Source organism: Haliotis rufescens, unplaced genomic scaffold, assembly GCF_023055435.1.
Source record: "Haliotis rufescens isolate VD_foot unplaced genomic scaffold, xgHalRufe1.0.p SCAF_3, whole genome shotgun sequence".
Taxonomy (NCBI): Eukaryota; Metazoa; Mollusca; class Gastropoda; order Lepetellida; family Haliotidae; genus Haliotis; species Haliotis rufescens.
Window position 1 is genome coordinate 8,530,161 of NW_025964001.1, and position 26,850 is coordinate 8,557,010.

Here is a 26,850-nt window from a genome sequence, read left to right on the forward strand (position 1 = left end):
TACAATAAATGCAGTTTATTTCTGTTTTGACTAAATAATTATCATATATTCAACTGTGAAAATCTACAATAACAGTCACACACAAATACACAACCTTAACTACTTTACAGCCTTTATACAGCCTCCTCTACACAGTGAGCGACAGTAGCACACAATGCTACACTTATATACAGTACATAGAACAAGTCATGTACAGATGCATTGCCAGAAAGCCTAGCTTAATATCGGGAGGGGACCAGTGTGATAAAAGAAAATATGTAGACAAAAGTCATGTTTACGTATAAATAAAAGCGACAAAATCCTTCCTTTAATCACAAGAAATATCTGCTAAAAGCAGAGTCCATTCTACAATTCCGACCTTATAATGAACAAGTTATTATGAATCAATATCAAATTATTAAAACATATTAGAAATAAATCGAGAGTTATTCATTTAAAACATTGATGCAATATTAGCGACATTATTATCACTGTTACAAGATACATATTTTTATGCAGGTGACAAGTTCAATCTAATTTGGCTGGGTTGGTTTGCGATCATTGTAAAAATTGTTAATTAGTTTTCTGTTTCACATCGCTATACACTTTTAGAGAACAGGTATGTTGAATATAACCCATTCTTACCATACCTGTTTGTGTTGTCAGGGAAAGAATATGGTCTAGTTTATATTTCTGTTTTGAATCAGTGTGATGGGTTCCACGTAGCTCAGCACACAGTATTTCTGTTACAATTTATGCAAGGGAACATTTCAGAGTGACGAGGGTCATAGACGCTCACCAGTTTGCTTAATCCCATGAGCACGGGAATGGTACCGACAAACCAATGATCATAATCAGGTCAACTCTGGGATTCAAACCGTTGATCAGTGTATCCTGGCACGACGCACCTCTGCACAGAGAATTGAGGCGCCTTAGACAACAGGGCAATCGGTTTTAGAATATATTGCATCCTGTTCGAAATAGTCAAATCTTTAACATTATAAGACTATTTCACTTTTCAGGACGGACAAAACATGTGAACAAATAGATTGATATTCTCTCCCGAAATAATTTATTTTCAAATTTAGACGTTATCATTTTCTTTTTTCATAATTCTTTGTTTCTAAAAAAACCATTTAATTTTAGTAAATAGACCACAATGTACACTTCCAGGCGAACCTGGCTTATCCGGACGGCGTGTCTACCAAGACCAGATGGGAATGTGTTTTTCATTTTGATACATGGATGGTGAAAATATTGATAATTAATTTCAAACTCTATGGTCAGGTTTTCGGAGCTACCTTGTCCGGATTAACGAGGTTTCACTGTATCCAGCTGTTGTAAATTTCACTCGCCACCCATTTCCTTACAGACTAGTGTGCTTCAAAGTTATGTTAAATGTCTAGGTATAAAAGAGGTGACGTCACGTAACGTGGATGCAGCTGATTGGATGGTAAAAAGTATCACTGAATAATGGCGCTTGACTCTCTCCAAGATCTCGCGAGAATTTGGTTGAGTTTTAAGCTTAAAAAGAAGATCCACCAATCCAGGAAAGCTGCTTCCGTGGTAGGAATTGGTACTGCTCTCAGCAAATATGATGTGTCTGCAAAATAGAAGCGATAAATGTTGACACACTGAGAAAGTGATTGAGTGTTTTTTGAGTGGGTTTAAAGCTGCTATCGTTTAATATTCACTGCGTGTCGGCTTCCTTCCAAATAACATTTATGTTTTTGTGGATAAATGTACCGTTAATTGAACAATTCAAAACAACAGCTACATGTCCGTGGACTCTTCAACATATCGGGAAATTGCTGAAAGTGTATAACCACAACGTGGTCCATGCTTACTTCTTCAGTGGTCTGTCAGGTAGTCCTTCTGAATCAAGGAAAGCTCTCTCCAGCATCATCAGCTGGTCATTTACAGCTCGTACTGCCATAGGGCTATGTAACAGGGGAAAGTATGCTTCACACAAATGTTGATAGATTTATACCACATGAAACCATATACAGTAAACTACGGTTAGAACGAACACGCTTATAACGAACTGGCGGATATAACGAACTGGTTTTTAGGTCCCTGTCATTTGCTGTATAGATGCTTATAACGAATTACGGTTATAACGAACCATTTGTGGTCCCTTTGAGTTCGCTATAACCGTAGTTTACTGTAGTTAACATTTCTCCGGCTGATTCACAAGTTGAGCAACTGAACCTCATTTAGTCGCCGTTAATGACAAGATGCTGGGGTCCGATGTGGCCCCGATTTATTATGGATGTCGCTTTTGTGGAGGAAGAATTATTACAAAGAGTGTCAACAAAAGTGATCCTTCCAACGCGTATTCCTTTCACAGTCTTGCTTGGTCTATTCTCTACTCAAAAAGACAGACTTATCAGCATTGTCTCACATATAAACTGAGGTAAGAGTAGTATATAAGACCGCGACACACTTACTCGTTTCTATTCAAAGTTTTTACTCGTTGCTCAAACGCCTTTGCTTCCATGGTAAAGTTCAAAATAACTCCATTCAGTTGCTCTGAAATGATAATGGCGGGTTATTAGATAGTATTATATGGGGTATTTACCAATAACTCACAAGGTAATATAATACTAAGAAAAGCACATAATATCATGTTATATGATCTATTTCAAGGTGTTAATTATTAAGGTATATGTCCTATTTAGCGGAACTTCTAATGATATAATGTCAAGAAACGAAGCCATGTGTGCTTCAACTGATTGTTTATAGTGTACCATACAACTTGAGAATTAAATCGTAGAAAGATAACACTGCGACGTACAGGGGGTGGGGGTCTGGGGGGGGGGCGGGGGGGGGGGGGGTGAGTACTGAATGAGCAAGTGGGGGAGGGGGTTGCAAGCAAAAATGTCACAGTTCGTTTCCGAATGCAATTTTTATAAATTTGAACATCTCATCCCCACCCTGTCCCCTTTAATAATTTCCAGTCCCTTATTATTCTTTATACGGTTTATTTTTCATTTATAACAATCTAAATAAATACCAGAAACCACTCTACATCATTATCTCATAAAAAATACCATTAATTTGTACCAGGACCTAATGGCAGATTTGGGAGAATGTCGTGTTAGACAGTGTTCTCTATGGACTTAACACAATAACCGAAATAACCGACGGAAACGGGAGCTCACTATTAGAAAACTTCATTTTCCAGGTATTGGGTGCATTCGTCACCACTCGCCCCTTTCCGTAACCTATCGATGAATGTTATGTCCGAAAATACGACTAACCAATCAAATATCGCTTATGACTTCAAGTACTTCGGTCAAAGAATCCCCCAGGAATAGTTTTTGATTTTACAAATGTCTTGCATTTAAAAATATACCGAAAATACAGCTAAATGTGTTCAATCATACTGTACAATACTGTAAGTTGCGATGCGTTTTCTGGGCATCTGGAATGTATATGAAGTATGGGGGAAATATACGCAAATCATTTCGCAAGGAGTTGACAATTCTTTTAGCTATGCCCATTTGCGCTTAGACGGAACCAAGTTGCAAAAATGGCCAAGCGAGAGGCACGAGTCGCTATTCGGCTTGTCCCGGAATAACACGAGTTGATCACGAATGGTATTGGGTGGTCAGTCGAGCTGACTAGGTAGATGCATGTCATCGTATGCCAATAGCGTAGATCGATGCTCATGATGCCAATCACTGAATTGTCTGGTCCAGACTCGATTATTTACAGACCGCCCTCATATACTTGGAATATTGCTGAGGGCGCCGTTAAACAACAAATAAACAAACAAACAATCAAACAAACAAATCTCACCAATATCAAGCACACCGTCCATAATAGTGGAATAGTCCAAATGCAAGGTCGCCTTATATCTACCAAGAGCCATAGCGTAGTCCATTACCCCGAGAGGGATTATGAGAGATTCCGCCAGTGATCGCGCTAGCTCCAATGCTACCCGTGCAACTGACCGGTGTGCCTGCGTGTAGGAAACATAGCAAGACATTGAGCTGTGCATAACAGGGTCAGTACATGTTAACATTAAAATCTGTCAATATGTGAAGTACATGAAACGGAACATTAGTTATTTCGGGATACAATCATTAATAAATCTTAACAGTCACCATACCGTTAAGAACGCTTTCAATCCATTTTATACTAAACCGCCTGCCAAAAGAAGTAATACACTTGAAAATTCAACCCAAAAATTATAAACGTTATCCAAACGTTACCAGGCTTATAACAGTCGCCGAAACAATGCAAACACTTAAGGTCCAAAACCAATCTCATTAAAATCAGATCTTAGTTCTCTCTACCGCTAAACAAAGATCTGAGGACATCCCATTTTGGGTCACGTCAGAACGACCTTTCATCCGACCAATCAGAGCGTCGCTTACCAGATCAGGAAAGTGACAGTCGGAATGTGATTTCTCATCATGCAGCCTCGAAAACTTTAAAACGGGGTATTCCGAACGATAGTAACAGGCTTAACGACTGAATCTATACAAACTAGATCATATATTAGCCATTCGAGAATGTTCTTTTAATCAGGTTTCAAATTTGTAATCGAGAATTTGTCAAAATATGTTTCGAAGCGTAGTCGCCAATTTGAAATTAGTGTCGTAAAGCACGAGAAAGCTGCCTTCTGATTGGCTAATGTCGCCTTCTTGTCAGTAATTCAATTGGTCGGTCAGGGTTTGCGAAAGGTCGGTCTGACGTGACCCGTAATGGGATGTCCTCAGATCTTTGTTTAGCGGCAGCGAGAACTAAGATCTGATTTTAATGAGATTGGATCCAAAACACATCTGTGAGACCCGGATCAAATACATCGACGTCTCGGTCTTAGCCACCATTAAAATGGATGTATACTTTCTTTCTCCCGGCAGTTCATTTCAATAAATAGCAGAATCAAATTAAAAGTTCAGTGGAGTATTTGAATTATGAAACAAAACGATTTTATTATTACTTAAATATCATATCTAAGATACAGATCCGATCTCTATTAATCATAAACAGATGATTACAAATCAGCAAGGTTGATACAATGTTGCTCCCCTGAAACGTTCTTTCTTTCTTACCTCAAAATTAGGGTCCACTATTTTCTTGACGATATAAAAAGTCTCGTAGATTGAATGGTAGAGGGGATACAATGGAATTGAGTATTTTGTCTGAAAACAAATTATTTAAAAGAATGAAAACGTATATACATTTTAATGATTCAATCAATCAGATCCTGACAACAACGAATGCGCATATCAGTCAGTGCTGCAGGTGTTTGGTGTTGGGAGATTTAATCGAAAACAAGGTTGTCCCAAATAATGTTAAAAAAATATAATCATGCTTCAGGCTGTCGGGAAAAGAAGAACAAATAAATAATTTTTTGGACTTTTTCATATTTTTTATTGAAATTCGTAATGTTTATTAAAAAAAACTATCTGATTTTGCAGCAGTAGCTTAAAACATACGAAGTCTTCTTACGAAATCACAGCCTTGATTATGTACCGAAAAAGGTTCTATTGGACGTTGACGACAAAATAGCGGTGAAAATTTATGACCGAATCACTGAAAATGATACATCCAACCATCGCAAATTATGCTTTGTTTGTAGTTTCAATATTTTTTTCCAACAATTGTAACGTCGTTGCCCAATGTTGGCGATGATATATGTACATGCTGGTTCTAGTGGTAAATGCTTTCACATTTGAACTTCCGTGTGGGATGGTACTTACCTTATTAAACGTGTGACTCAGATCGACAGATGTTACCCCAGTTTGTTGGAGGAGAGAAGCGTAGTCACTGCCTGATCCCAGCCCGTGGATCCTGCAACGTCACACAAAACGTCAGTCAATACTACAGTGAGTGAGTTGTTTTAACGCCGCTTTGAAAAACATTTCAATAAAATCGTCGTTTCAGCTTGGTGTTTGGGAAAAGCCGCAACTGATGCAGGTCTTAGATGTTAACCACTTTGGTGAAACCTACGAGCAGGATATGGTGCTGACAAACCTAGAAATAATTAGGGCGAACCAGGATTCGACGCCACGGCCATAGGTTTCTGGTGTGCCCAAGGGACGCAACTCTGTATAGCGAATTGCAACACCTTGGTTGACTGGTCTATCTCGTGCCCACTCAGTCAAATGAAAATAACCGTCATATATGTGTATGGGAGACTCACTGGTATTGTGAACTACTTCTTATATTATGCTTAAACTGGTCAACTAACTGGCCTGGACCTCTCTAGCTTCAAATCTTCAGTACAAGTATCCCGAATTTGTTCCCAAAGAGAAGGCCAGAGAGAAATACAGCATATATTACCATGTGTTTGGTTAAAAAGCCGATACATTTGGTATCTCAGTTATTAGTGTAAGATGTAAACTGCCGCGCAAAAGAAATTATACATCTATGTTTGTTTGTGGCTAAAATGAAACAAACAAGAAATGGTTATCTATTGCTGTGTTTTGATCCTAAATTCTGCTGGTTTTCGTCTGTTTTCAGACATGTAACGTTTTGATAACGTTTGTAATGTTTTGGTGAAATTCAATTTCCTATGTATACTTCCTTTTGGCCGGCAGTTTATATTCGATATTATAAGTGAAGTTATATTTTGGTGGTGTTCAGTGTTTCGCAAATATGATATGAGAAAGCGAGTTTGTCTCTTCAACCCCAAACAACGAAATAGCTATACACGTTTACGAAAATAGGAAGCGAGATGAAATATAAATTTACTAAAACCGGTTATGTGACAACGCCAGACATTAGTTGTTGAACGTTAATGACGTCACAGTTACTTTTAAAAAGTGCATTAAAGGCTAAATCTTTTAATTATTACTTTTTCAATACTAGTGTTCTACTAAACACTCAAGAACTGGTTCAGAAGTAATTACAAAGGATTGGGATCCCCGTAGTCATCAGTGGAGGGGGTGTTCAGCAGCCACTTGTCATACACTGTCAGAATCCCCCGACTTCTCTCGTCCATGTCTGGGTTAGGAACCTGGAACATGTTCATTTACATGTTACATTTGCAGACGTACAATAAATAAAACGACAAAACCCTTTTCATATAAAATAGAAATCTCTGCAGAGACGATTATCAGATTCCGTCTATATCATGAGCATGTGTTTATGAATCACTATCAAATAGTAATGATTCCATGTGTCCTGCCCGACCGGTGGCACCCGTCACAAACACATGCAAAGGCAAGTCAACTGTTCACCTGAAAAACACGGGAAGATATGCTACAAGTCAAAATAGGGAATTGCATCGGACATCAATTTTGTGTCATTGATGCGTAAAATTTGGGAATGTCCACCACATGTCTACCATAAAAAAAATGAAAGCTTTACTGAGGCCTTGAATGTTTAAATCTTGATATAAAAAAACTTTTGAGCAAGAGTCGTATGGCGCTCTTTGAAATCTTGGTAGAAAGAGCTTGCTTGATTCTATCTCAAAAGTTGTTAAATGTAAACACCAAAGGCTGGACCTGCTGGAATATTGTTGGACGTGAAGGGAGCGTTGACTATTGGTAAGTTGAAGTCATCCCTCTTGTCACAAGTCTATTTTCATGAAAAACACCAAGCAATGGCCTATATGGACACATTGCACTGAAATGTTACACCCATTACATACCTTGGGTTATATCACGGCGTATGTGCTTAATACTGAAGAGTGTCCCGAATGCAGGCATCAGACATTTGTAAAATCCAACCAAATTGACAAAAATAGGATGATGTATACATTCCAAGGAAAATGAATGCGTAACGCCAGCTATGTTTGAAACATTTAAAGATCACAGTAATAAAGTTAGTTTCTGCCATGCACTGAGTTCCGATATCCGCTGCACGCTGTGCCCCTTACCTTCTTCGCTGCATCATATAATGCTCTATACATCAGCGGCGCTCCAGAGGTAGACAGAGAGAAGTTGGCTGCAACACAAGTGCTTACATTTTACATTCTACCTGCTAGTATCAATGTCTACATTGTCTTCAGTGAAACCTCTATCATTCGATTATCCTGGGTATTATTACAACTCTATTAATCCACCTTGTTTGTAACGTTTGTAATTTTGGGATGAGTTTTCATGTGTATTCTTTCAGCCAGGTAGTTTCGGATAAATAGGACCGAAAGCGTTCTTAACCTTATAGTGACTGTTAAGCTGTATCCAGAAATAACTACAGTAAAGTACGGTTATAACGAACTCAAGGGGACTACTAATTTTAGTTCGTTATAACCGTAGTTCGTTATAAGCATATATACAGCATAACTACAGCAAATAGTCGGGACCAAAAAGTAAGTTCGTTATATCCGTCAGTTCGTTATAAACGTGTTCGTTATAACCGTAGTTTACTGTAATGTTATATTTCATGTACTTCACATATTGTCAGATATTAATCTTAACATGAACTGACCCTGGCATGCACATCTCAATGGCTTGCTTATGACACTGTCATGCACAGCTCAATGGCTTGCTATGTTTCCTACACGCAGGCACACCGGTCAGTTGCACGGGTAGCATTGGAGCTAGCGCGATCACTGGCGGAATCTCTCATACTCCCTCTCGGGGTAATGGTGAGTGAGTGAGTGAGTCTGGTTTTGACGCTGCTTTTAGCAATATTCCAGCAATATCACGGCGGGGGACACCAGAAATGGGCTTCACACATTGTACCCATGTCGGGAATCGAACCTGTGTCTTCGGCGTGTCGAGTGAACGCTTTGACCACTAGGCTACCCGACCGCCCCCCTCGGGGTAATAGACTACGCTATGGCTCTTGGTAGATATAAGGCGACCTAGCATTTGGACTATTCCACTATTATGGTCTGGGTGCATGGTATTGGTGAGATATTGTTTGTTTGTATGTTTGTTTGTTTGTTGTTTAAGGCCGCACTCAGCAATATTCCAGCCTTATGACGACGGTCTGTAAGTAATCGAGTCTTGATCAGAAAACCAGGGACTGACATAATGAACGTCGGTCTACGTAACTGAGATACGATGCCACCCATCAACCTCTACTTAAGACAGTCATGGATTGCTGAAGTCCAGTTCTAACTCGCATCTTCACTTAACTTTATGAATACCCTGGACCCATTCGCTGCTACAGCTTTTGAGTCCAATGCGCATGACACGACGCTAGCATTCCATTCAAATAGCTCTCATGAGAAGAGTGACCATCTGTGTAGTGTCAGTGATAAGAGAGATAGATCTGGTGATGTCACTTCTAAAATGTGTTCAGGGTATTTATCAGAATGAAGGGGAGAAATAATACACAGGATATTCGTGGATGGATGACTTAAAAGTATATGTCGCGATATCCGGTTGTTAGTACCAGATACCGTCAAGGATTCTGACATGGCCAGTTATTTACATTGTCTTAATCGATCAATGAAGTAAATAGGGTTCTGCTTAAACAAGGTTTCTCTGCATTGTATACGTTGTTCGTGGGTATACGGTAGCACGTTGTCATGGTGATTATTTAGGTGCTTCACTAGGTACAGTATTGAACATGTTCGTAAATGTTCTATTTCCAAGTGTCTTACCTTGGACAGCGACGTCGATATTGATGTATGCAACTGCTCGTTCATGTAGGGTTTTTCTGTATTCCTTAAATATAAAGTAAACTGTGTATGGATAGATTGGCATCCTAAATTATTTCTTACTTAGGGCTGCATTTGTTTTCGAAGTGAAAAATCTCGAAATTAACATAAGTGGTTATAACGCTTCACGCCATTAACCTCAAAGGGAGATATATTTGTAGTTCCGTGTTCCGAGTGCAGATTATCCTTAAATTACGTTACCAGTATAATGGTGCTGTGGGTTTGTTTGATAACATGCGCCGAATGATCATACATTTGTATCTAGTTCATGGCTATGACTCACGAAATCGCAATGACTGCAACAATTAACCATGTGCAAATAAACATATAAAGGCAATTCCTCACTAGCTACAGTATTGTCCTTGATTTCTCTACAACTTGTAGAATACACTTCCATTAAATTCGTTTTGAACAAGAAATATACATTTCGATATTCCAGTTAATAAACGGAAAATGGATGTTATTACATCAATGCATATAATTATTCATGTTTAACGGTGACACAGCGATGTTGTAGATACATAACTGCAATGTAGGTACCACTATTCTATGAATCAATAATTAAGCATCTACTTCAACAAATTCCGTAGATCCAATAAGTGAGTATTCCTCAGCTCCCCAGCTGCAGAACATCAGGGAACGCCGAGGACGCCAAGCACCTGTAATCACAGGTAATACGGTATAATAGTCAGCATAATCTCTGATCTGTTGTTTGCACAGTATTCCAGTTATAACACCGCATCTCAGCTAACTGTGGGGGAGGGGGAAAGCTCAACTTGATGCAGGTCTCTGACGTTTAACACTTTGGTGACACCCACGAGCACGAACAAGGTGCTAAAAAACCTAGAAACACACGACCATAGGTTTCTGGCGTGCCCAAGGGACGCAACTCTGCACAGCGAAATGTGGCGTCTTATACGACTGGGCTAACCGTGTCCCCCGTCAGATCGGAAGTCGAATGTCTATATTGTTAAAGGAAATGCCTTGCATTGTGTTTAGAAGAACATATTATTCAATAATATACATTATGTAGTCAATAATTTAGCTCACCTGACTTGACCAGGTTTGCGACCACCCTCGACATTTCCATCATGACGGCTGTCCCACTGGACGGGTCAATGGCCCCGAACACCCAGGCGTCTCTGTGGTTCCCAACCATCACGTAACGATCTGAAATATTCAAAACAGTCAAGACATTTTCATTCAAACTCTTGGTGTCCCTTGGTTTAAATGTACAAGCAAAAATAGAGAAAAGTGTGATGTATATAATAAAGAGTGAGTGAGTACGGTTTTACGCCGCTTTATAGCAATTCCTTAGCAATATCACGGCGGGGGAAACCAGAAATGAGTTTCACACATTGTACCCATGTCGGGAATCGAACCCGGGTTTTCGGCTGGACGAGCGAACGCTTTAACCACTAGTCTACCCGACCGCCTATATAATAGAGAAAATGAAGTCACTACGTCCAGGCTTAAATAATGTCCAGGTTTATAAATAGACATATGTTTGTTTGGGTTTTTTTTGTTTGTTTTTGTATGTATGTATGTTTGTTTGTTTGGTAAAGCCGCACTCAGCAATATTCCAGCTGTATTACAGCGATATGTAAATAATCGAGTCCAGACCAGACAATCCAGTGATTGATATCAGGAGCATCCATCCACGCAATTCGGATACGATGGCGTACATCAACCAAGTCAGCGTGCCTGACCACCCATCCCCGTTAGTCGCCTCTTTCGACAAGCATGGGTTGCTGAAGACCTTTTTTAACCCGGATCTTCACGGGTGTTATAGACATGTACAAAGATACAATGCGTCCCGGTATATTGTATTTCTGGATTAATGAAATATGGAGCCTATGAATGAAATCATTTGTTAGTATCTTTTCAGCTTTCCTCTCACGTGGTCTGTTTCTCACGAGAGTTCTCTGTGTTTATCTAATAAAGGTACGGAACATCAGTATTTTAGACCAGATATGTTTTGGTTCTTGTTTTGCGTATTATAAAAAAAAAATTCTTCAGATTTGGACAAATATCGGCCTCTGAGCAGCTATAGTTAATTCCCTCTTCGTGTTCTTTGGTATTTCTCTCTGACCATCATTCAACCCTGCTCTTCCTGTCTGCATCGTGAGGGGGCACGGGTGGCCCGGTCGTCTAAGGCGCCGCAATGTGCTGTGCAGAGTTGCGTCCCTTGGGCACGCCAGAAACCTATGATTGTGGGTTCGAAACCCGGTTCGCCCTAATTATGTTTCTAGGTTTGTCAGCACCATATCCGTGCTCATGGGTTTCACCGAAGTGGTAAACGTTATAGACCTGCTTCACTTTCGGCTTTCCTCCCACATTAAGCTGACCCGCCAGGAATAATGTTAAAAGCGGCGTTAAACCCAACTCACCCACTCACTCTGCATCGTGAAGAAAAGTAAGAAATAGAACTGATCTGTCCAGTAACCTATGAACAACACAAGGACGTAGAAACATGAGTGTGACGTACCCGGCTCCACGGCGCCTTTGATGATGCCAATGACGTTATACGTCGTCCTCATGACGTTCCGGGTGGATATACGCATCTCCATCTTCCTTGAAGTACACAATGCAGGACAGTGGAGGGACACACCAGTATCAGATACATGGATGTAGTAAGAGTTTATCACGCATATATGTTACAACTATCAACCAGAGTTTCTTTCGACAAAAAAAACAGTTTACACTGAAATGGACAAGACGTCTTGCCATTTTCACGATGTTGCCTGATAAGTCATAAGTCATTAAGATAATTTCAGATCAGGGTACAAACCTATAATGAACTACTCTAGAACCTCCAGTTTGTGAAGCCAGAAGTGGGGTCTCCCTTCGACAGCGTTTACAAAAATGGCATGAAATTTGCTTACAATATTAATCACTCTATTGTCTGGAAGAACTCGATTATTTACAGGCCGTCGTCATATAGATGGAAACATGGTGAGTGTTTAACAACAAACAACCCATATTTACAGGCCGTCGTCATATGGATGGAAACATGGTGAGTGTTAAACAACAAACAACACATACTTCACTGAAGGCTACTCACCAGCCCAGCTTCTGAAACCTTGGCCCCAGTCTGTAAGTGAGGTTCATGCGCCCCTGCCACGATGGTGGGGCTTCCTCGCCACCCAGCTCGCTGCATGGGAGTTAGTGAGGCGTTAGTGAGATACATGTTATGGCATGAAGTCAATGTGTTTACTATAACGTTAACACCATCACCAGTGAATAACCAGTCTCGATTATCTGCTGATAATAGGCAAAAAGCGGTGACAATTATGTGAATGGATCACTGGAAATCAATGATGTCACCGGGTGCCATCCAGATGCACCAGAGATGTGCCTCGTATATACATGTGAAAAATAGATAAAGGCTTTCAATAATTATTAAATAGACTTAAGTAAATAATTACTACCGTAATAATTTCCCAGCTATTCCGTATCCGATCGGGTGGGCAGGTATTGCTGGCATTGGTATGGTGGTTTCGTTTACTTTGTATCGATATGCAGAGTCTGGTAAACAAATAAAATTGTAAACAAATATATATGGAAAAGTTATGTCTAAGATTTCAAAGTGAAAAAATCGTTAGACAATGCACAATGAATCAGAATTATTGACAGTAAAGGAATAAGTAGCACTAAAGTACAGTACTGGACTGGGTGTAGATCAGAGTTTTAGAAGCTGTATTATCAGTGAAGACAGGGTTTACTTATAGATTTCAACTTTTTAATTCTTTCAGTTCGACGTTTCGGTACAGATGCGAGTACCATCGGGAGGACATGGTTTTATAGTTCATGTAACTTTAAGCTATATAATCATGTTGTTGATCACTATCTTAGTGTCAATGGTTGCCAGTGTCACTTACCGATTGCCGGGTAGCCAGGAGTGAGCGGGTCACCAACACCGCCGTAGATTGTCCCCCTTTGTGCTCCAGATGGAGGCAGCCACCAGGTGTCAGGGTACACATCGCAGTCGCCGTTTCCGGAAGCGTATTCAGCTGGGTCTGAAAATATGATGACCCCGACTGCTCCTCTGTCTTGAGCATTCTTTACCTGTGAAGCACGACGTAACCATCAGCGTCAATCATGTCAAGCCAATTCAATAATGGACTTATTCTTACTTTTACAAATTACATACAATATGTTTTTACCATTGTCCAAAATTATCTGTTCATTACAATATAAATATAAAGATCTCAGCGGTGTTTCAGAGTTAAGTTATTGCTAACAGTTATGTTCACCTCGGAGTTTTGGGGATCATAGAGAGAGCTCCAGTAAGCATGATGTAAGGACGCTTTTAGAAATATCCCCAGAGAGAACAACAAGAAACATTCATCAATTTAGAATAGAACCAGGATTTTTAGTGCGACGAGTGAGTGATTTAACCACAGACTATCCCACCGCCGGAACCTTGGTGTGAATCCTGGCAGTACACTTGCTTCGTATGATTTACGCACACGGTTTCACGGGAGATGTGTTCTTTGACCGCTACCGCCATATCCGAGGATTGAAGCATTATTTACACAGTCTGCTGCCATTAAGATGCTACAGATGACCTTTGACAGCCGCCCTTTTTATTTGCTAGTTGACTGAGTATGAGTAGAAAGTAAATGAGGTCCGATGTCATCTAAGAACATACGGACACGTACCAGGCTTCCTCTGTATATTTTCCCGTATCTGGCGATGACAATCTTCCCCATCACGTTGATACCGGTGTTAGACTGCAGCCACTCGTAGTCTTCCACGCGGCCGTAGTTCAGGTACACCAGGTCCGCCTGGACAGAGCATGATGTTAAATCACAATGAGTGGAATAATAAAAATAATGAAGCCCATTTCACTAGAACAAATACTTGTGTCTCGCATTGCAGGAAAAATGTATTGTGTCCTTTTCTTTCAGTCCAAATACAGTTCGTTTTTCGCACTTATTAAAAAAGTGAGCACCTTTTATTGTGTTGGAAATTATAATTGAGCTCCAAAACATTAAAAGAAATATGTTGATCTGAAACCATCCCTCATCCCCACCGAAAATCAAATAGACGCACCGCGTTGTGATCCTGTCTTTGTAAGTGCCATGTTACATAGTGTTCCACGTGCTTATATTCCAATATAAATCCATCCCTGCATTTAGTAGTTATATCTGGCACTACGGAAAGCCATTGAATGTTTCATCGGATGTTTCTGTAATGGATGTGACCCCTTCGACTAATGGAATGAATTGTTATACACACTATTGTTATATTACGAGTTAATGAAGGAAATTAACTTGTCAGAATGACACTGACATGTATCGTGCTGGTATGACCTTGGCGTGCTGCATAGTCATCCTAATGCTGTGATATGTATACTCAACAACAAAAGTTTCTGTGACACCAATATGTTTGTGTATTTTTCAAACAAGTAAAGTTTGGTTTTCAATATTGAAGTACAGGTATGGAATCAAGTCACAAAAACGCAACTGATACAGAAAAGCATGCATTCCATGCAAAAGTTGACTTTTATGCAAGCCCCATGCATTTCACTACCCGTGAATGGGTATAAAAACATGTGCGTTAACGGGATTCAATATGCATTGTTTGGCATCGTGCTGACAACAACCACTCAGAAAAACAACAAAATTACGCAATTATTCAACATTACTAAATGCTACGCCTGTCCGAAAATGGTATGCTTGAAGCAGGATCGAGTCAACGTGATGTTGCAAGACAAGTTCACGTCCACAGAAACACCATTTGGTGTTTATGGCTACGTTGGCAACAGACGAATGCAGTCAGAGACCATCCTCGGAGTGGCAGACCACGCGTAACCAATAATCGACAAGACAACTGGATTCGAACAACACACCTACGAAATCGATTCCAGCCAGCAACAGTGACTGCAAGAAGCGTCCCTGGTCTTCGACGAATATCTTCACAAACCCCGTACGTCGTCGCCTCAGATGTGCAGGGATTGTCGCCAGAAGACCCGCCTGACGTCCCATTTTGACAGGAAACCACCGTCAAGCACGTCTACAGTGGTGCAGACAGCGTTTACGCTGGACGGCCATGCACTGGGGACAAGTTCTATTCACTGACGAGTCTCGTTTTCACCTCAACCACAGCGATGGACGGATTCGAGTGTACCGACGTCGAGGTGAACGTTACGTCAATCATTGTGTCATGGAAGAAGATCGGTTCGGGGGCGGCAGCGTTATGGTATGGGGTGGGATTACGGCAAGACAGAGGACCCGTTTGATAGTGGTAGATGGAAATCTCAATGAACTGCGCTACCGCGACGAGATCATCGGCCCTGTTGTTCTACAATTTTTGCGTCGTCATGGCCCAGGCATTACCTTTCAACATGACAACGCCCGGCCTCATATTGCTCGACTGACCCTGGCCGGCCCGCTCCCCAGATCTCTCACCAATCGAGCACATGTGTGATGAGATTGATCGGCGCCATCGAAGTCAACCACGTGTTCCACAGACACTCCAGGAACTTCGAAACATGCTCCAGCGGATATGGACAGATATCCCAAAGGACTTTGTGCGACGCCTGGTCCATTCCATGAGACGAAGATGTGTTGCTTACATCGTAACCAGCGGTGGACACACACGCTATTGATTTGTAAATTGACATTTTGGCATGTTCATGGTTTCTTGAAATCACGCATTTTCTGAAGTCAGTTTGGCATATTAAACCATTTGAACACTTACAGGAGTCTTTTATCTCTTGCAAACCAAAATTGTTTCAGATTTGGCAAAAAACATAACTTTGCATTAACTCTTATTCAATGTCACAGGAACTTTTGTTGTTCAGTTTTGATCACATTTATCTGTTGTCAACTACTGCCACACTTGTTAGGTTCACAGTTTACCTTGGAACTGATGAATTCAATGTCTCATGTTGTTGAGAAAGAACATCATAACGCTACAAGTATTTGTGAGTTTTGACTCTACCTTGACATCTCCCGGAGGGGAGTAAGCGTTGTATGGGGGAAGGGCATCTGGATCACTCTCCCCGGCCAGGTCTGCTTCCTTTAACGGGGACTCGTACACTACTCCCCCTCTCTCGTCCAACAAGCGCACCACGTTAGGCACCTTCGGGTCAGGGTAGGACAACAGGACGTTGTACGGCGTCAACTTGACGTCGTCGAAGCCGGCATTTTCCCAAAATTCCTTCAATATCAGCGACTGTTCCAGATCCGCGGGGGTTCCTGCTACGTGCGGCCGTTTTGACAAAAGTCTGGAAATGAACAAATTATCTGAAGTGTATTTGTTGGCAACTATATAGCCACGCTGAACCTGAAATGAAGGGCATGAATACTTCCATTAATTAATCGAATACAAGCAAAATAGGCGAGGTGAGGTGAAATTGGGTTTAACGTCGCGTCCAAGATTATTGCACTTATATAGCTACGTGCATGCACGTGTGTGTGTGTGTGTGTGGCTGCTTGTACTTGTCTGGACTGATGCCGATTTATAGTGCTAGCCCACTGAGATACCATGCCGCAATTTAACACGAATACCCACCTAAACACAGTAAACTGACTCCGAGCCGACCAGTCCTTGTTTTATCCCCTTAATGCCGAGCGCCAGACAGGGTAACAACAAGTACCATCTTTTAACGTCTTTTGGTATGACGCGGCCGGGGATCGAACCCCGGACCTTCCGCTCTCTGGGCGGACGCTCTACCACTAGACCACGGAGGCGGTCCTCAAGCAAAATACGAATACTATATGGCAAACCTTGCAATACACCGCAAAAGTTTGTTGTGTTCTTGCGAATAATCCGCGGATAAGTTGCGAATAATTCGCGAATAATCCGCGGATTTCTGCGTTAAACTATTGTATTGTTTTATAGCATAAATTACGAGTTTTATGAGGCTATCACACCGTCAACGCGTGGAGGGCCATGGCAATACTCTTTCTAGATGTACATGTACACTGTATACAACGATGCTACACAGTGAATGAATTGCAGGTAGAAGGGTACATAGTTGAGCCTTGTTAAGGTAAACCAGTGGCTGAAATCATGAGCAACGGTTAATGTTATTAGGTCTCAGTTCTCATGAGTCATCTGGAATCTATGGACTCCCTACGGGGACATTTTGATGAGTGTATATATAAGTGACAAAGTCCCACTATCTTGATAGAGATAATTGATTTGCCTCATCCTTCCCTGCTTTTGTTTACAACGGTGTCACCATCGCCATACATGCAGTACCCCGACTCAGGTAGACATGACTAGATGTGGATACCTACAGAGTGTCGGTTCCAATGCTTGACGCAAAACTCGACTTAAATCGGTTCATCATGTGTGGATCTGTCCATTGCGAGATCCTGCGCTCTATCCGGATGACTCACCCTGACACATGTTATTTTTCATATTCTTCAAACGAGCAATAGTTGTATATGAGTATATACATATACATTTTCTACAAAAAAAATGTATTTAGAGATGGCAAATATATGCAGAATGTTCTTATTTTAAAAGAATTACTTATCAGTTGTACAATCAATCTGGCCAGATTTCGTAAGTCCATGGCGTTACATATGTTGAGTACCCGTGAAGATCCGGGGTAGAATAGGTCTTCAGCAACCGATGCTTGCCGTAAAAGGCGACTGTTGTGCTTGTGGTAAGAGGCTACTGGTGGAATCGGGTGGTCAGACTCGCTGACTTGGTTGATGCATGTCATCGATCCCAATTGCGTGCTCATGTTGTCAATCACTGGATTGTCTGGTCTCGATTATTTACAGACCACCGTCATATAGCTGGAATATTGCTGAGTGCGGCGTTAACAAACAAACAAAACAAACCCTATCTTGAGTAATTTACACCTTTTATACAGAATTGGCCAGATGATGAATTATGCCTTATTTCGATATCATTGACAATGACGACCTATCTCTTTCCTCTTTTTTGTCTTATCAAGATTTGATTATGTACATGGAGTAGTAGTGTAGCTGAAACAGAAACATATATTCATACACAAACAACGAGGCTGTTCATATAACTGCATAATATGAGGGATGCCGCGTCCTCCACCGTGCGTCCCCTCTCTCTCATTGCCCTTCCATCTCTCTGTCCTACACTCTCACTGTGACATGTTTTACGTCTATCATTAATCGCTGTCACTCACGCTCTCACACAGTGCTCGAGGTAATTGTACTTTCAAAAGTCATCCGTCGTCCCTGCTATCACTGTAGACATCCACTTTGTCAAAATAGGAGCAATTGACAAATTCCACACGTCAAATTATACCATTAATGATAACACTTCATAATAATTAGATACGTGGCCTAATAGAATGGTGGTGATGTTTCTACACCGACGTAAACGACGACACACGATCTTTTATATCGCGATCTAAGTGTGGTCCCGGGGCAACCGTTCAAAGACCGACACAACACAATGTGTAATTATTTAAAATACCAGCAAGCAAGGTTTGTGTTCTTAATAATGACATTGGAATGACACTCTATGTGAGAATCATGGACAAACAAATACATTGGAACCCCGGTTATCCGACCCCAGGGGGCATGGGTGGCCCAGTCGTCTAAGGCGCCGTATCGCTGTGCTGAGTTGCGTCCCTTGGGCACGCCAGAAGCCTATGATTGTGGGTTCGAATCCCGGTTCGCCCCGATTATGTTTCTAGGTTTGTCAGCACCATACTCGTGCTCGTGGGTTTCACCGAAGTGGTAAACGTCTGAGACCTGCATCAACTTCGGGCTTTCCTCCCACATTAAGCTGACACGCCGTGATATAACTGGAAAAATGTTTAAAGCGGCGTTAAACCCAACTCAGTCATTCAATATCCGACCCCAGATACCCGGAAACCGTGATGTTCTTTGATCCGGAAATCCGGTTTCCGGATCCAGACAGTGAACTTCAGTTGCCAACAATAAAAATTTTGTTCCATTTTCTGGACAGAGATCACGCTTGTGATTTTGCTTTTGCAATTTGTAATGCCATACTTACACATGATCAAATTTAGAATAAAAAGATACAAGCTTTGTAAAGTATGTAGCGCGGCTATTGAGTTGTAATTATATATGAAACATATCACAATTCTTGCTTAACTTGTTGATAGCCCATCAGTGTATAATTTGCTAGGGGAATACCCACTTGAGCTGTACACATGTTTATTTTAGAAGCTTTCATTCACTTACATTGTCGTCATAATCCAAATTTGTTCCAGAAGCAGAAATTCGGAAAATACAGATTTTACACACATATGACCAAGAAGTTTAATTGATCTTTAATCTGTTTACCACACTAATCGTGGATTCCGGGTGAGAATTGATCTCTAACAACCTATGCTGGTTTTAAGAGGCTCGGTTACTTGATTGCGTGTAATCGTATCCCGATGGCGTGGATCTTTGCTCACTATATCAATCACTGGTTTGTCTGGACCAGACCCAATTTTTGCATGCCACCGTAATAGAGCTGGAATATTGCTGCATGCGATGTTAGACAACAAACACACGCAGCCATTCACCGACGAATAACACTATTGGAAAAATACTTACTCTTGTTATGCTTTCTGTAAATGAAGCGGTATGCGATTGCTTAAACGTTTGTGATAATACAGTGAATGAGTGAATGAAGGTTGTTTTACGCCACTGTCAGCAACAATTTTGTCTGATTCAGACAAACCAGTAGCTGCCAAATGTAGTACTGGTAGTAGTTGCCATTACATCTGTACCAACCGATCCTCATTATGTTACCGCCACTCCTTCCAACAAAGGAGAAAATGACCCTTGCCAAACTAGGCTGGAATTCCTGGGCTCGGTCGTAACGTATAACGCCACGAGTGGTTATTACGAGTTATGTCCCCTCTAAGCCTCTCCTATGGACCAATCAGATTCCATCACTTGCATTTGTTTCAAACAAAAGCCACGACAGTCGTGACGATCTGATCGATAATCAAGATCTATATTGTGATAAAACGGGTGTTACATCGCGAAGTGCATCAACTCAGGCGAGCACCTTGATTAAAAACATGAAAAGGTTTGGAAAATAGCTGTTAACAGCGAGTTAGCTGTGCACATGCCTGGCAAATCCTGCAATCGACCGAAATCTGCACGACAGTTTACGAACCGGATTTATTTCGTTGCGCGATTTCGATTGGACTATGCATAGACTCGTTAGTCCAGCCAAAATGTAACTCAGTAATACCAGCCTAGTTCAGCAAGGGTGGAAACTGGACTTTTATAGTCAGTTAATTCCCTTGCCTCGGGAAGATGGATCACCCGATCCGTTAAGTCGCCTCATACGACAAACATACATGCAGGTTGCTGGGACTAGTGTTAACCTGTAATTACCACGATGAAGGAATACCTATCCCAGATACTCTAGTGGGGATACAGCTGCACTTCCTAAATGCTGCTTGGCGCCAATCGCTTCCCCGAGCGACGATAAACCCATTATTATGGAAAACGCAGAATCAGTAAAGAGCAGTGTTTCGCTGTCCTTGGCAATTGCCGTCTTCGACGTCGATATTCATGGATCAAGGCCGTTCCACGCAAGGGGCGGTAGGCTCGCATTCCTGCGAGACGGAATCGTCGAAGCACAGTGCGACGACAGTGTGACGAACCTGGTGCGCAAATGCAAAGTGCGCAAGTACCGGTCACCCTGTGGCGTCGTCACGGTTGGTCTGCGTGACCCTACCCTGTAGTGTGTTCTGCAAGTCTGTCTGTAACGTTCCAACAGTCTTACGATGATTGCACGTCTACACATATTTGCCTCTTTTTTTTATTTCTGTTGTGCGTTGTGTTTACTGATAAAGAAGAGATAATTTATGGATAACAACTTCTTTATTTGATCCTTAAACCGTTGTCATTTGATCCTTAAACCGTTGTCATCCAAGGCTGAATACAGATACAGATTCTGATACAGAATAGTGTTTTCTGATGGCTTTTCTTTTCCCAACCTGCCCCCCCCCCCCCCCCCTCTCTCTCTCTCTCTCTCTGTGTCTCTCTCTCTCTCTCTCATGTACTTACACTTAAACCTTGATTATGTCATCTGATCTAACCTTTTGTACTGTGTGAATGACATGACACTGGTGCTACTGTCTTGTATTGTATATATGTACAGGTAATATGAGTTTGTGTGAATACGGTTGATTAATTATGTATAATCTTCGGATTAACTTTTGGAGGAAATAAAATCTCTCTCTCTCTCTCTCTCTCTCTCTCTCTCTCTCTCACGGCGTGCCAGCTTAATGTGGGAGGAAAGCCCGAAGTGATGCAGGTCTCAGACGTTTACCACTTCGGTGAAACCCACAAGCATAGGTTTCTGACGTATCCAAGGGACGCAACTCTGCTCAGCGAATCGCGGCGCCTGATACGAAAGTCTTTTCTTAGTCAAAAGAAACGTCGCATTGAAAGAAAAACGAAGTTGAAATCCATAAGTCCACACTTTCTTCATTCATACTATATAGCTTCAACAATGCCACTTAAATATAGTGACCTAGATCTAGTCCAGTTCTTTACTTTAGTGCTACTTATTCCTTCTTCGTTCAGTTATCGAGCCAGGTCATGTATTAGACAAACCACAGGCTGGAGCGAACAACAGGTGAGACGGCCAGGATACGACCAGCCTTATCATCTCTGAGAGTTGGTCTCTCTGATGTGAATCCTTTTATTAACTAGTCCTTCCCAATACTGTTATGTGTGCGCATAACCAAAACGGACGTGTGAGAAATGATAGAAACTCTCATAGTTAGTTTAGATAGTGTAGCTAAGGACAAATTACTTTCACGCACTCCTGCAATACCTAACGCAAACACATCGCATGTCTTAATTGTACAGTAAACTACGTTTATAACGACTACGCTTATAACGAACTGACGGATATAACGAACTTACTTTTTTGCCCCGACTATTTGCTGTAGTTATGCTGTATATTTGCTTTTAACGAACTACGGTTATAACGAACTCAAATTAGTGGTCCCTTTGAGTTCGTTATAACCGTAGTTTACTGTATTAATAACATTTTCAAATTTCCTACTGAAGCTTGTCATGTTTCTAACTAATGTACCTATGTTAGAATACATTATAAATAATTTTAAAAGTACACAAACTATGCATGCGCTCGCACTTATGATAATTAAATATATAAAACGTCAGTGCCAGAGAAAAAACAGTCTCCGGCAAAATAGAAGTGACAATTATATGAATAGATCACTGAAAATCAGTGATCACACCAACAACATGTAAATTCATTGTAAATATGTTTTATAAATATATTCATTACATTAATGTCTGTATCGCTCCTAGTATACCCTTTTTCATTTCTCTGATAACTTAAAATATATTTAATCGTTATACAAACATAAAAAGCAGTGCATATTTATAAGAAATATTCATATCCATAAAGTAAAATTTAAAAAGACAAGCAAGCTGAAGGTGTTGACCTATTTTACTGGTTTAGGTCGAGTTCACACCAAATACCCAACTGAAGGCACATCTGTTAACATTTATGACCGACCTATCAGACATTATAGGAAGGCATTTATTTTCAAACGCTCATGTTTTGGTTGTTGTAAATGCCAGTATGTCGGCCGTCAAGCACCTCCATTGAACTGTAGAGCTCTCCATGTATATTGCAATACATTAACGAGCATGTAGGAAGTCAGGCTTATATGTATTAGTGTAATTAGGGCAGTAGACTTCAAAAGGTCAAACCAGACTCTCGTAGATATACACGATAAAAGATGGATATTTATAACATAGAGTAAAAGAATCGGCACAGCCTGCTGCCGAACATGAACACTCATGCATTAAGGCCAAATAGGTTGTTTAAGTAAGGATAAATTATATATGCCAGATACATGAAAATAGAGCCTGTTATATTTACCATGAACTAACAACTTATTTCTTAATTGTGTTGTTTTATATACTTTACGCGAACACCTGGTGTCATCAGTATTTGATAGTGATTCATAAACACATGCTTAATATATATTTGGACAATCGACTCTGCTCCCAGATTTCTGATGAACATGGAAAGGGTTTTGCTCCTTTTATTTACGTCAATGTCTACGTCGATATATTACCTTCAAATGGTAAGTACTACATTATAAACTTGTGACATCATTCAACTTTGCAACCAGTTCAAGCCCCAGTCTCTTTAATGCAGTGGCGTATGGAGAGAGGAGATTAACTCAATATGAAACATAGTTTTAATAGCATCACCTGTAAGATGTTTTCTTCAAACAATTAAGATGTAGGCTGGTTCTGAGGATGTGTAGAGTACGCCCAAGAGGTTCAGAGATTAAACAATTTCCGGTTCGGGTAATATTGATGTGTGCCGATTAGCATTCTTCTCAACTATGCCTGTTTTCTAGTTCCATTTAACATTCAAATCATTTCCAGGAAATCTCCAACAAGGGGACTGCTTATTAGATAAAGCTTTGAAATACATGTAGAATATTAATAATATAGTCCTTTCGCATTCTTCTCAACTGAGGGGGGCGGTCGGGTAGCCTAGTGGTTAAAGTGTTCGCTCGTCACGCCGAAGACCCGGGTTCGATTCCCGACATGGGTACAATTTGTGAAGCCCATTTCTGGTGTCCCCCGCCGTGATATTGCTGGAATATTGCTAAAAGCGGCGTAAAACCACACTCACTCTCAACAAAGCCTGTATTCTTAATTCATTCTACATTCAAATCATTTTCATTTCATGAAAAAAAAACATACTTAAAATTCCGTGGATGGTTTTATGAAACGTTAGGATCACAAAACGGTTTAGTTCATAAAGGATCATGCAGATGAATGAAGCTTCTGTGCTTAAAGATAACGGTGTGTGCTATTGTATTACATGATAAAGCGCATATATATATATATGATTGTAAACAGGCTGCATTTGTACACCATGTACTCGTTGTGCTCAAGCAAACACAAAGAAATTTTACACTTGCCCAATATCTTTTCGTAATATTTTACCACAGAGGCGATATTTAATACTTATCATAGGATTACAAAATACATTACACATATTTATGTCAGTGCTGTGGATTATATAGCCTCAACTGAGACCATATGTCTACATGAATTTAGAACAATAATCAAATGAGGATACAAAAGTTTACTTGTATATTACATCAAAAATGATTAAATATTAAATTAACAAATATATGAAAAATACATCCATCATAGTATATTAACGAAATAAGTAGATACATACATGTATCCGGAATTATACAATGTATACAATTCAAACCATGTTTAATATTTCATAAACTCTATATGTTTCATGTGTTTAATCATCCATTTGTTTTCTCGTAATAAATGGTGTCTACTTCTCAGAAAGTTTCGTGAATCGTAAGGTTTTACTTTAATGTTTTATTACCAGACCAAAACAGTTTAACCATACATGTTTATTAAAGACGAATTAGAATTCGAAAAATAATAAAAACGAAACCTAAGGACGGTAATGTATATAGAATATAGAGTCAGATAGATATACACACGTAACTATCATTGGAAAGACAATAAGCATTGAGATAATGGGAAAGAAATAACGGGAATAACGTTTTCAATGAACGGGATACCTCATAACATTTACAACAGGGGCGAACTGTGGCCTGGCGGGGAAACAATTGTGTGAAATAACTACACATATATGTATCTGTACTATAAGTCATATTGCCAAGACTACAAGACAAACGAACCATGCACATTATTCTCCTGATGTTCAAACATTCCAGGCATCGACAACGAATACATTTAACATACCTCAAATTGTCCTCAATCTCTGTGTTACTTATAGAATCCATCAACCGTTTTCCAACATCAGCATCTCCGTCTTTATTAATAGTCTCCGACACTCCAGGTAGAAACACTCCGTCCGGGGTACCACAAAGTCCATATCTACCCACAACGATACCTACTATCAAACACGTCACTGCGACTAACACACACACAATATACTTTGCCTTTCCGCTCCCCTTGACCACCTTAGTGCCATCAATGAGCGACATGTTGTTCATCATGCTTGCAGCGGAATCAGTCGGCGATCCCACCACCGAGGAAGCTGCGTTCACGCGAGGGAGGGGGTGGGTTCGTGGGGCAGGAGGATAGTCAGCGACTGATGTCTGGTGCTCCAATAATGTTGATGGATGGCCGTGCTTGGAGGACTGTTGTTATGTGTGGTGCTTGGTTACATATGTCACACTTTGAGGCATTACATCGTTGTGCATCACAATGTCATCCTTGTAGATTCAGACGCTGTTGTAATGTAATGATTTTGTTTTCCCATCCCCTGGGTCACTACGGTGACAGTGTGTGATGATGTTATAACCTCGTTCCTGTCCGACTGGCGTGCTGGTCGTGTTTAGGTTCACATACCTTTTCTTTTACACCTGGTTAAGCACCTACCGTTCTGTATTTAATAAATCTCGAACAAGAAACAAAAGCAGATGTATTTCGTCGGAAAATGAACAATTATATGGAAATTTTAATTGGAAAATATGCGAGACTTAATATTTTTCCCGGTGTATACAAAATATGCGGTTTGATAAAGTTCCTATTCGGATAGTTCTAAAGTTCAGTTAAACTTTGTATCGTTGTTTTGGATAATTTCAGAGATGTTTATATGTCAAGTGTTGTATTTATGACAGGATGAAGCCTGTGGCTAAAAGGCGTAAGCTATCGTTCTGCCGATGTTCAATAGAAAATCGAAATATGACCAAGTCTGTGATCTCAGATGATCTAAACCCATACTCGCAGGAAAACATTGCTAGGTTTTTCATGTTAGAATTCTTAAACGTGTTGTTCAGTACTTGAGTCATACATATCGAATGGATCAAAAGGGGTACTGCATTCTTCATTCTTGGGGTCAGTGTCAGGTTAACTAAATAGGTAACCTTTGTATTTCATGTAACCACCAACTGACTCCCAGTCGGCCTTTGTACGTAAGAATTTTGATGGATACGTTCTAAGTCTCACATAGCAGGAATTGCGTAATAGGTAAATCATTTGTATTGGACAAACATGATTGCATAGAAGTATATACACAAGAACTTGAGTCAACTGAGCAAATTGTTTCGTTGTGACAAGCCAGTAAAATAAGCAGGAGTATGTGACTTTGGAAGATGGACAGACTTGAGGAACGCTGTGTGGTCAAGTGCTATCAGGTGGCAGCTGGTCTAATTAATATTGAGATTAATTTCCAAACAAATCACTGACATACGAAATGAAAACCTTAATGTCTCAGGGTTAATTGTTACTCGTATACCTGAATTAATTCCGTTCGTGTTTATAGGAATTAGTCATTTGACATTAAGCCAATCAGATGAC

General features: G+C 40.5%; 1 protein-coding gene across 1 annotated transcript; it reads right to left on the reverse strand.

The window, feature by feature from the left end:
• LOC124140940 (N-acetylated-alpha-linked acidic dipeptidase 2-like) lies at positions 1–25,839 on the reverse strand. Its single transcript, XM_046508782.2, has 18 exons — positions 25,288–25,839; positions 16,505–16,790; positions 14,218–14,343; positions 13,435–13,621; positions 12,985–13,081; positions 12,618–12,707; positions 12,042–12,127; positions 10,604–10,723; positions 10,127–10,212; positions 9,497–9,560; positions 7,820–7,887; positions 6,849–6,955; positions 5,697–5,787; positions 5,046–5,135; positions 3,784–3,946; positions 2,430–2,511; positions 1,827–1,919; positions 1–1,582 (listed from the first exon to the last, which is right to left on the reverse strand). The coding sequence occupies exons 1-18, from the start codon at positions 25,542–25,544 to the stop codon at positions 1,369–1,371; spliced, it is 2,307 nt and encodes a 768-aa protein (XP_046364738.2). The 5' UTR covers positions 25,545–25,839; the 3' UTR covers positions 1–1,368.
• Positions 25,840–26,850: the final 1,011 nt, after the last annotated feature.